Source organism: Patagioenas fasciata, chromosome 3, assembly GCF_037038585.1.
Source record: "Patagioenas fasciata isolate bPatFas1 chromosome 3, bPatFas1.hap1, whole genome shotgun sequence".
Taxonomy (NCBI): domain Eukaryota; kingdom Metazoa; phylum Chordata; class Aves; order Columbiformes; family Columbidae; genus Patagioenas; species Patagioenas fasciata.
In genome coordinates, this window is record NC_092522.1 from 84,251,895 (window position 1) to 84,264,215 (window position 12,321).

At 43.2% G+C, this 12,321-nt stretch overlaps 1 protein-coding gene across 1 annotated transcript; it reads left to right on the top strand.

Annotated features, from left to right (window-relative positions):
- The first annotated feature begins 249 nt into the window (after positions 1 to 249).
- On the top strand, positions 250 to 6,353 carry NDUFAF4 (NADH:ubiquinone oxidoreductase complex assembly factor 4). The gene is made up of 3 exons (XM_065836032.2): positions 250 to 526; positions 2,007 to 2,104; positions 4,199 to 6,353. Exons 1-3 carry the CDS (start codon positions 400 to 402, stop codon positions 4,493 to 4,495), a joined length of 522 nt encoding a protein of 173 aa, XP_065692104.1. The 5' UTR covers positions 250 to 399; the 3' UTR covers positions 4,496 to 6,353.
- Positions 6,354 to 12,321: the final 5,968 nt, after the last annotated feature.

The following is a 12,321-nucleotide window of genomic DNA, read 5'->3' on the forward strand; positions in this document are numbered from 1 at the left end:
TACCGACGGGACGCACGGGGCCGCGGCTCCCACCGGTTCGGGGGGGTCGCTCCCCACGGGCCCCGGTCACCCGCACGGTTAGAAAAGCCACGGCAAGAATCAACCGCCGCCTCTCACCGCCGCGGCGCGCGGACGAGGGGCCCCGGAGCGGGCCGGCCTCCGAGGACGAGGAGAAAACACCAGCGGGGGGCTGTGAAATAAAACAGGGAATAGGCTGGTCCGTGGTTTTCGTTTGGGTTTTGTGAGGTTTTCTCGTTGTGTTTGTTTTTTCCCCGCTGCAGACACCGCCACCCGGTCCCGCGCAGCTTCCGTTCCCCGTCTCCCCACCGCCAGGCCCGTGCGCATGCGCCGCCGGTCCGCGCAGGCGCGGCGCGGGTGGTGGCGGCAGCGGCGGCGGCGATGGGCGGGCGGTTGGCCCGCGTGTTCCGGACTTTCAACGTGGAGAGCCGGGCTCGCCGTGAGATCAGCAAGGAGAAGCCGACGCCCGCGCCGCGACATCCCACCTCTCGGCTGGACCCACTGGCCGGTGGGTGCCGGCCTCGCCAGGCGACGGGGCGACAACGAGGGGGCTGCTCGTGTGTGTGTGTGGGGCGGTGTCTGTGGGCCCAGCGCGGAGCCGCGGCGCGAGCAGAGCCACGGGGGAGGGAGAGCTGGCGCTGGGTGGGGACGGACGGGTGCGGGCGCGGTGCTGAGGGGCGCGGGGCCGAGGGGCGCGGGGCCGCGGCGTCCCCGGGGCAGCGCGGGGCCGGTGACATTGAGAGCGGTGCGGCTGGGCGCGCGGGGCATGCTGGGAGCCGTAGTCGGTGGCGGCGGTTGCCAAGGCCGGTTGCCAGGGGCAGCCGGGGCCGTGCCGGCTGAGGGCGAGCGGGGTGGCCGGGCCACTGGCCGAGTGGACCTGGGCCTGTGGGACCGGGTGTCAGTCGGCCCGCACCCGGCGACGGCAGGAGCCGGGCTGCTCCGCGGGCCGCTGCGGAGCCGTCAGCCAGCGTGCCACTAGCGGGGCCTTTGCGCCGGTGGCGTGACCGGCATCGCTGCGCTGCCTGCGAAGCGGCGCTGTCAGCGCTGGGGCGGGTGAGAGATGGAACCTGCCCCAGCAGCACCATGCTGGAGAGTTGGGCAGGAAAAAATTTAATGAAATATAACAAGGGCAAGTGTAGAGTCTTGCATCTGGGCAGGAACAACCCCAGGTTCCAGTATAAGTTGGGGAATGACCTGTTAGAAAGCAGCATAGGGGAAAGGGACCTGGGGGTCCTGGTGGACAGCAGGATGACCACGAGCCAGCACTGTGCCCTTGTGGCCAGGAAGACCAATGGCTTCCTGGGGTGTATTAGAAGGGGGGTGGTTAGTAGGTCGAGAGAGGTTCTTCTCCCCCTCTACTCTGCCCTGGTGAGACCACATCTGGAATATTGTGTCCAGTTCTGGGCCCCTCAGTTCAAGAAGGACAGGGAACTGCTGGAGAGAGTCCAGCACAGAGCAATGAAGATGATTAAGGGAGTGGAGCATCTCCCATATGAGGAAAGGCTGAGGGAGCTGAGTCTCTTTTAACTTGGAGGAGACTGAAGGATGACCTCAATAATGTTTATAAATATGTAAAGGACAACCAATGGTAAGACAAGGGGCAATGGGTACAAACTGGAACACGGGAAGTTTCACATAAATAGGAGAAGAAACTTCTTCACAGTGAGGGTGGCAGAGCACTGGAACAGGCTGCCCAGGGGGGTTGTGGAGTCTCCTTCTCTGGAGACATTCAAAACCTGTCTGGTCACTTTCCTGTGAAACCTCATCTAGGTGTCCCTGGTCCAGCAGGGGGATTGGACTAGGTGATCTTTCGAGGTCCCTTCCAATCCCTAACATTCTGTGATTCTGTGACGTGGGGACTGTGCCCTTCCTCTGTGGCAGCTATTAACCCGGCAGGAATAACAAAAAGGAAGCAATTTGACCCACGTATTTATTTTCTCGCTTTTTTTTTTTTTTTTCCTGCCACTTCTTCTCCTATCTGCCTTTAGACCATCCGGAGATACAAAAAGAAATTTACAGAAAGGACGATAGGCTCCTCACCCTGTTAAAAGATGTTTATGTTGAGTCCAGAGATCCACCTGTGCGGGTGAGTATGTCTCTCTGTAGGAGGTGTGCCAGCATCAGCTTTGTGGTTTTCAAACTCAGCACAAATTCTGCAGGAAGAAAAATGCTCTGTTAGTGCCTAAAAGCTACCCTTTTTATAGATAAAAGTGATGTTTTCATTACTTTTTTATATATCAGTAGCACTGGCTGTGTTTGATCCTGTGTCTTGAACATGTGAGAGATTGTGATTATACAATCTTTTAAACACTTACGCAGTCTTCCTTTTTAACATCATGTTGATGTTACTTTATTTTTCACCTAAATTACCACTTCTCTTTCCTCAAAGGCCGGACAGCTGGCCAGCCTTCTGCAAAGATGCAGGAGTTTTCCAGAGATCTCTTGTAGAGTTGTTAAGAGTGAAGAAGTTGGGGCTACTATGGGAGCATGAATGTGGTAGAGGACAAAGACATTTAGAGTACTGATGTTAATGTCATACAATGCAGAGGCTTTTCCTTATGCAGCTGAAGAGTTTTTTCTGCGTAACCTTGTGGATCGTTTCGTTTTCTCCTTGCCAATGGTTGTGGTCTTGGATTTGGAAAGCAAGGCATACCCCTTCCAGTAATATGCAGACTAGGGTTCAGTCTCCTCTTTTCCACCTCTTATGTTATGCTTTGTGCTTTTTATCTGTTGCATTATTGCACAATTTTATTAAAATTAGCAGTTTTATTAAGTAACAAAAGTTTTATAATCATCTAGCAGTAAAATTCCTAAATCTCTCTGATTTGCCCCTTTGTAGTATTTCCTAGTCAAGATTAAAAATACCGTAAAATGCAAAGATATTTCTGCAGTCTCTCCCTGAAGTTTCCAAGTAATCTCTATCCTTAGTTTTCATAAGAGAGGTTAGGACTCTAATCTTGAAAAGTTGAGGGTCTAGTTTAAATATCCTTAGACACCTCCATTTGTAATCCTGTCAAGACTGATTGTGGAACACATCTTAACGCTTGATTCTGTGCCTGCTCTGAGGTTGCTGCCATGTAAGACTTGCTCTTGTGCTGTGTTTACTTGCAGTTGTTATGGAGAGTGTAATGAATGTGTTAGCATTGAGGGTTGTGGGCAAAACTTTGTCCAAAAGCTTCTTTCCTCATGTTATTCTGAATACTTTGTGCATTGTAAGTGGAAAAGCACCAACTCTGATTTCTGAAGTGGCAGATACCCAGAGACAGATCATTTTGTTAAGTCTTGAAAAAATATTAACTATCTGAGCACAGTTTTAGCACAAAGCAAAAGGAAGCAATGGAGAACTGGTAGCATCAGCAGACATTCTCTGTAGTTTAAAAGCAGACACCCAGTTGTAGATGCTGTAGCATCAACATCAGTTTTCTCAGTTTATGAGTTAATACAGAGTGTCTGTGGGCTAATCAGTGGCCATGGACTCTGATAACCGTAAAAAGTACTTTTTCTTAAGAAAGATTTTCATCATTTTGCTTTTGCAGTGTCATTTGCTGGTTAAATCTTAAGAAAAGTCAATATAGGGAAAGCAGAGATGGTTTGAAAATCATTTGCAAATATGAAGGTACTTGGTAGAAGAGACTTGATGTGTCTGAGCACTGCAGTAGTCATGGGAATTAAACTCTATATGATGCTGCAAAATAGTTTCTTTTTGTCCAGCAAAACTTGTTCTCTAGACAGAGCAAAAGAAGTTGCAAAACTAAAATCTGAACATGAAAGGAGGAGAGAGACTACATGAAAAGGTGGTATCAGAAGACTACCAGTTTATAGTGTGTTTTTTTTTTACCCTGTGCTGTGAATCAGTACAAAATACTAGGTTATCTATCTATCTGTAGTTTGCCTTGTATGAAGGGTTGCAAATTCTGCACAACACTTAGAGTTCAATAGATGATAGCTTTTCAGAATTTGGGTGGGAAGTTGGCATACGTAGAATGGCTGTGGAACAACTGACAATTTTTGTGATATTAAGAAGCAAGGCTGGCTAAGCTTTTTTTCTTTTTTTTAAGTGCTGTGAAAATGGGTAAAGCTAACAGGAAATGCTGTATTTAGGAAAACATCTTGGCTGCTACAGTATGCATAATAAACAGAACTGCTCTTAAGCTCTTTTTGTTTTCCTTCCCACAATTAGGTAAAAGATGGAGGTGGTGAACATCTTCCTTGTAAACAGGAGGAAAAAAGACTTACAAAGCTAGGCCACTTGGGAGATCTAGATGTTAAGAAAGTTCCCAAAGGCAAAATTTCCATTGTGGAGGCTCTGACACTTCTTAATAATCATAAACTTCATCCTCAAATATGGACTGCAGAGAAAATAGCAGCAGAATACAGTCTGGAACTGAAGGAGGTCAAATCTCTTCTGGAATTCTTCATTCCTTTTGCTGTGCAGGAATTTCCTAAAGACACCAAAAAAGCTATAAAACCAACATAAAAATAATTACCAAAACCCTTGTGTGATCTCAGTTGTGTCTTAATTTTGCTTTTGAGTATGTTCAGTGTGTGAAGAGAGTTGGTAACATGTCACTCAACAAGGTGGCTTTCCTATCCCAGCAAGATGTTTTCAAGGAATTCCATTGTATATTTGATGGCTTCAGTTAAATGCAGCAACTATAGGATACAGTTTGTAAACCAGACTATAACTACCAAGTTCAGCGTGTCACACGATTGTGATTATTCCATTCATATGTTACCGGTTCAGTTAAAACATGCAAGTTCTAGTTGGAACTTTACCTTACCAGATTGCCTGTCTTAGCAGAGACTTCCTGGCCTTCAGCTAAATCAGTGCTCTGCATGTGTCAGCTCTGTAGTTTCATGTTACACTGTTCTTCCAAGGACTTGCTTACAAGATGCATGTATATACGAATAGCTGGATTTATTTTGTATAAGAATGGCATAGTATTTATACTTTGTAAAGAAGGTTAACCACAAGATCATTTGGGAAATTCAGCTGTGTCAAACTTAAAATAAAAAGAAAGTGAATAGCAAGGAGGCCTCTTTCTGATGCTGGAACAGTAATGGCTGATGCATGGTTCCTCTTTCAGTTTGTTCTGATTTAGCTTAAATATCTGTACCTCCCCACATACTGTCTGTCTGTCAGTGAGTTTGTAAAGAGTGATGATCTTCTGCCATCAGTCTTGCAGCAGACTGGCACCTAGTTTAGGAGAAATAAGGGTTCATATTGTAACTAATAGGTAGCTATCAAATGTAACTGGATCTGCTAACTGGACCCACTAGTACCTCTTCTTGCCAGTGTCTGCCTGTCCTGTTAAAAAAGGCTTTTTTATCCATGGAGGCCTTGTCTGCCTTATCCAAACGTGGGCTTAGATTGGGTCATGTTCATTGATAATAAATTGTCAGCATGCTACAATATGGAACAGGAACAGGATCTTTTCCGATTGTTAGTAAAGGATATTGCAAACTGTGAGGAGGTAACTGGATTGTAAGCCTTCTGATACTATGACTATTCAGGTCTGTGTAAGTAAGGAAGAAGTTTTGCACTGTTGATTAATACTGGAGTGAAAATCAGTTCATGTTTTCCAGATAAGCGGAGGTTGGAAGGGGGATTAATCAGAATTAATATTTAAAAATGTATTATGGTTGCCTTTATTAAAAAAAAAGGGAAAAAAGGTTACTTTTGTGTGGTGCTAACATTCCTAGTACCCATCACCAGAGAAGTTGAATTTATTAAAAGAATGGAAGTCAGTACCAGGCCTACAATGTAACTTTTAAGAACTTTTCTGCCAGGTATTAGATTTCAGATTCTGGTAAATATTTTACTTTGCTATTTCACAGCATGATTATTTCCACTTCTTTCATATGGAACAAGGTATTTACAGTACAGTTTGCTACAGTGAATTCAAGATTTTGCTTGATTAATTTCTGAAGGGCATAATACTGTACCTTAGTGGAAGATGATAACTAAGTGCATTGTATAACCATTCAAAATTGTTAGTCTTTGGATGTGTGGATTTGGGATAGGCTTGTCATTTTTCTTGTAATGGCAACAGAGTTGCACTCTGAAACTAATGCATCTGTGCTATGTACAACACTAAGATTTTTTTGTTTTCCACAAAACACTCTGGTTTATAGAATGTTGTAAAAGAAATACATTATTGAGTACTGTTCATCCTAATGTAATATTTAAGGTAATATTCAGAAAACAGATGTGGAATGCATTTGGTACAGATACTGTTATTATTATTGGAGATGCTGTCATTTCCTTCTTTAAAAATGAATCTTTAATTAGGTATTGGAGTTGATTAAACATTCACTTTACCATCAGCACCAAACACCAGCTTAACCATATCCCTTGGCTAATTTGGTATGTATTTTGGCTTATCTTGTCTGCCTTTGTGAACTGCCTTGTGATGTGTCTACACTATGACAGTACCCTGTGTCACGTAGCAAGTCCCCAGAGGCATTATGGTATATACTGTTTTTCTTACAGTCTTCAACAGGCATCTGCTTTGGGACGTTTGGTGCTCATCAACGTGTTCAATGCTCAGACATAGTTTCAGGACAATATCCTTGCTGTGAATGAAATGATTGCAAAGCTATCCCTGGTTTCTCTGGCGCCAGGATCTCATCCTTAGAGTGTATTGTCCACAGTGGGGAAGCAGCAAGTCCCACAGCACAGAGGTGGGCCAGGATCTATCCTCCTGGAAGCAGGTGAACTCCTGGTGGCCCAGAGGGGTCCTCCAGAGCAGTGTGTCTCTGACACAGTGCATTCACTTGAGGAGAACGAGACGCAATTCAGTTTGCTGTCAACACAGTTTCTTCTGCTGGTCACCTGCCCTATGTGTTGAGCAATGTCAAATCAGTATTATGAAGGTGTTACTGACGGTATGGGATTGTGTAAAATCTGTACCTTTATCCAAATTACCTCTTCAGACATGGAGAGTTTTGCTTGCTCAAAGTTCACAGAAAAGCCAGGAGCATGGATCTTTGCTCTGGTGGGAAAGCCCATCCCTGATCAAGCATTCAGCACTACCGTCTTGTCCTGTGTAGGCTACCAGCCACATCCAGCCACGAGGTCCTTGGGAGATGTGTACTTCAGCTGTGTTCATGTGAGTACGTGTTTGAAGATGACACTGTCTTTAGGGTTGATGTCTGGGTTAAGACTATTCTTGCTGCTGCATCTTTTCTAGAACGTTGTATTTCCTTTCTTTTTCTTCCTATTTCAAGGGACTCTTTATCTTGCCTGCTTACCAGTTGCTAGTTTTGATGCAACTTCTAATCAGAAGAATAGTGGTATTTTCTTTATGCTTTTAACTTGCTTTCATCTATGTCCCTTTCTGTCTGTATCCATTCCCCATAGCTGTTTGTCTGTCAGCTTTAGGAAAAGGTACTCTTTAAGCAACTGTTTTGAAGGGGTAATTATGGGAAATTTGTGGGAATCTGCAATTCAGTTTTCTGGGACTCTTACGTGGAGGATTTTTCATGCTTCATTGCCATGCATGCAGCATGTCAAATTTAGCTCAGATGTTTTCGGCCACCATACAGAATCATTATATTTGGTAGAGGATAACCTGTCTCACTCAAATGGCTTTGTTCTTGCCAAATTAGTGTAAAACGTCTACCAAGTACAAGCTTTGTGAGCCTGCAAGGGAGTTGTTTCATTTCCAATATAAATGATACGTGGTTAACAAAGTTCTTAATATTTGGTATTATGACACCAGTTTTCCAAAGCATTTGGAAAGGTATGTCACTGAATAAAGCCAGGGCCACCTTGGGCACCAAGACAGAATGAGTTCATAGAACAGACTGAGCCTCATTTGGAAATGAGGGTTACATTTCTGGTGAGACATAAAATTTAATTGCCTCAGGGTAGTCCTGGCAGGTATTCTCGCTTCCAGGCTTGTTTTTTCCAAAAAAAACATCTCTTTATGGGGAGTCTAGTTGCTCAGTTACCCATGTTTTCTGTGACATAGTCCCATTCCTCTTGCGTTGTATCATTAAATCTATTCCCAGCTTTCTCTGTTATGAAAACGTTATGCAGCCTCACTCTTTGGTCTTTACTGGCTCACATGCAAATGTTAGGTTGTATTCTGCAGGATCAACAACATGTTTTATTTCAGCAGAGCTGTCTCTTGCCTTCTAGGAGTAGCACATCTGCTGAGGTAAAGATGAGAGGACTGAACACGTTTTGTTCTGCAGAACTTATGAATAGGAGAGATTTTCAAAAGGGATGTAGTTTTTCATACATCTTCAAAAGCTGCTCTTTTGGGATATGTGAAACTAAGTAATCTTGTGCTGCCTCACCATGTATTAATCATAGCTAGATTCTTGCAGTCTGATGCCAAGACAGCCAAGATTGGAGCTGTGAGGCAGGGAGGGGGATTAACTCTGCTTTCTGTGCAGGCTGGGCGGAGGGAACTTTGGTACAAAAAGCGATCTTTCTGTAGCCTCCCACCACAGGGAAATTGTCTTTTAAGCTACCTCTTTTTACTGAAGGAGAAAAGAAAATTATGTTTATATGCAGAAGGTGTGTACTAAATTTACAAAATGGAATATCTTATTTCTGTATTGTAAAATGGGGTCAAACCTCAAGTAGTCATAAAACAGGTTGCAAACACAGAAGTTTAAAAAGGCATCTGTCTCGCCTTGTTTTACATGAGCATTGTGCTTTCATGTTTGAGATTCCCTGAAGCTTCAGGTTTCACTGCTCTATTCTAAACATGGCTTTTCTGGTTCTTAATCAGGTGCCACCAGTGTTGAATTGACAGCAAGGGAGGCCTGACCAGCACAGGTGACCTTCAGGTGCAAACGGATTTTGGCACTTGAGACTGTGGAAGCTGTACATGGATTGGTGTGCTCTTAGCAATCAAAACACTCTGTGCCTGTTGCTGCTAAATCTGGTTCCAGCAATCTATAAGTCTAATGAATTCTGTAACCTTTCACGGCCTAGGTACTGTTGTACCTTATCAGAGCTAAGTGTCTTCTGCTAAAAACAATGTGGTTTATTAATTTCTCTTAGAAGCTTAACATTAGTTTTCGTGGTCTAAAACAGAGGCTGAGATTTACATGAGGTGACAGCAGCATTAGGTACCAGCAGCACATCTCCTGTAGTGTCCCGGAGGGAGCACACTGTCGGAGCTCCTGCATCTCTGTGGCGTGGAGAGGAGTTTGATGTGTCCACTGCCAGAAAGAGAATTTAAAAATTACATCCACCAAGGTGGTTCTTCTATGACTGTTGTGCAAGATCCCCTTTGGGTGTGGGTTACTTCCATTGCTGAAGCTCTGTCTTTGAGATGCTTGGCCTCCTGATAGGAGCAGCGCTGCTGTGTTACCCAGAGAGAAGCAACTAGAGGCAGGATAGACCCCATAATTGTCTCCTATAAGGATTCCTTGCATAGGTGTCTTGTAGGACTGAAGCTCTCAGGTCCCTACCTTTTAGAAAGCTGACGGAGGTGATGGTGTGGGTGGAGAAATCCCTACCTTTGAAATGACAGCCATACTCATGAGCTGGGTTCACCCAGGGAATGTGGGATCCCACTGTTGATGAGTGGCAAATGGTGCTGGTGAAAGCCAGAACCACTCCGGCCAGGGTTTGCTGTAACTGGAAACCTGCAAGAACATCACAGCTGGGAGCTCTTCTTACGTGAGAGATGTCAGGGCTCTGCAGAAGGACAACAGCACCGGCAACTTGTGTGTGTGCAGCTGGGAGTGCAGAGCTGGTTATAATTGCCTGTGTTGGCAGAAGGAAAAAGAGGTACAGGTGGAGTCTTTGGATTATTTTCTCTGAACTAAAGTATGCCCTATTATTAATTGCACAGGGCTTTTTATCCCAGGAAAATCTACATGGCACAGTTTGTGACTCAAGTAGTTCTGACTCTACCCAGGCCACGTGTTGGGTATGAAGTAGGGGCTGGGTGCTGTAAGTCTGGATGCCACAGGTTTGATGGTTAGGTCTCTCCTCTTAAAATGGGGATGTGGATCTGCATCCCCTTAAGGTGAAGCAGAAATTCAGTGCTAGGTAGGGGTCTAGCTTAGCTGTGTCCGTGTCCTGCAAAAGCTGGACACTATGGATCTTACTTTAGTTGCATAATTCCTTGGCACCCTGAATTTCCTTTGTGAACACCAAGTGCAGCAGAGCTCAAGTTCCTCTTGGTATAACTCACTAACATGGCAGAAAACAAATAAAAACTGGTATATTTAAGACTGAGAAGGAGAAACAGCCTTTACCATCGTCAGCATCAGTGGCTGTCCTTTCATTGGAGTCAGCATATATTCAGCTTAATTCTAATACCAGCCATGTCCACTGAGGGAAACAAGTTATTAAAATTTGGCATGGTTTTCTTTGTGCACTGTCTAGGGGCAAAAAGCTGAATGTCCAGAGGTACCAAAATGCCTCTGTGGATTTTTGAAATACATTATCTTCAAGTTATTTCAATTGGGATGGGACAAGCATATTCTAAACCCCATTTTTTATATTGTAATAAAATATTTTGGCATGGTGGTATGAAATGGCATTTATTTCTATGAACAGTTCAAACAGAATGCAAGATATTTTGCTTTGCCAATAATGGGGAAATTATTTATTTATTTGTATTTTTTGTTTAGCTTTGGGCAATCTCAAAAAGCTTGTCCTATCCTAGTTACTTCCATTCCCATCCTTACCTAAATCCAGCCCTCCCACTCTCCTCACTACTTTGTTGAGGAGTATCATCTGTCAAGTTTCTAGTCCTGTTTCATAGATAGGCAATTAACTGTGTACAATGAGTGAGGCTGATTTACTGTCTGCCTAAAGCTACAGTGAAACAGCAATAACTGGAATGTAAGTGCATTGAATAGCAATGAATCAAAGCAAAGCAGGCTACTGAAGATGTCTTTAGGAAGAAATAATGCCACTCTATTGGCTTTGCTCCTCCACAGAGAAAGAAAGTGGGAATAAATTTCATACTGTGTTCAGCCTTTCTCAGCTGTCACCAGTTAAAGATTTCCTGTGTGGGAATGAATTCACAGTTGTCGTCACTTAACAAAGATAAATTCTATCAGCTCACTTCTGCACATGCAATACTTCAATAGTAAACTCTTTTATATATATATATGTGTATTTATATGTTCCAAAGTTTTCATGTAGCAATTTGAGAAATTGAGCCATTTTTCTTGTGACTTTCTTAATAGGTTGACATTTAATCATGGTTTCTGAAGCCTTTTGAAAGAAATTTACTATTTTGTACATTTTGAATAAAAATTATTTGAATTTTATCGTGGACATATAGCTGTGATTGAAAGCTGAGAAGACACTACTAAAAGCAAGTCTGTTCTTTCAACAAACAACGTAAGTACCTGTTTGTGATGTGTAGGCTTCATGACATACATAATTCTCTAGCCTTCAGAAAGTGGCGAAACTGCAATATTTCTGCGACACCCTAAGGAAAACCCCCCATAGTTTTACTGACAGAGCACTATGGGAAACCCTTGTTGGATTTCTATCCTTCAAATGTTGTGGTTTTTGTAATTCTGCTGCTGTGGAACTTCTTACAGAATTCACCCCTTGCTACAATATCGTGATCTAGCATCTAACTTTCAGTTTTCCAAAAGAAGTGTAATTAGTTCTCAGCCAAGAACTGAAGCTTGAACTGAGTGTGAACCACGCTACTCAAATCCCCTTGGGTTTGCTGCAACCTAGAAAATACTTTGATAAATACAAACTGTTCCTTCTGTCGTAGCTGCTAGATACTTCTGAAAATGAAAGATGAAAATGTGAATCTAAAGTCAAAATGCAAAACATTATTTTAATATCAATTACATAGGGCTTTTGATGTGCTATTACTCCTTTCCTTCTTGAAAGGACTTTTATTTTTAACAATATGAAAGGCCTTTGTTAAAATAATCATTTGTCCTTGATGAAATGATAGCATCTCCTTCACCTTAGCCTACACAGATCATCTTGGCTTCCCAAATGAGGGAGGAAAACAAGAAATAGAGATACATAGATTCAAATGTCAGGTTGAACAATGTGTCACAAAGGATTTTCAAATGCTTCATCCTTTCTACACTGAGCAGTAGACACATACGTTGCATTTGTGCTGTCTCAATCAAAGGTTTGTTTCAAGTGGAAGACAACTTGAATCTGAAATAACTTCACAAAGTGCTGGTTTCAAGTTATTTCCATGATAAGGAAAAGTCATTACTTAAGAGATAAAAATCCCGTGTGCATTCCAATTGGTCAAACTGTTTCTATGGTTGCAGAGTGGTATCTAAAGATGCAGCTGAAAAAAAACATGGCTTAAAGATGAGAAAACAGCTTCT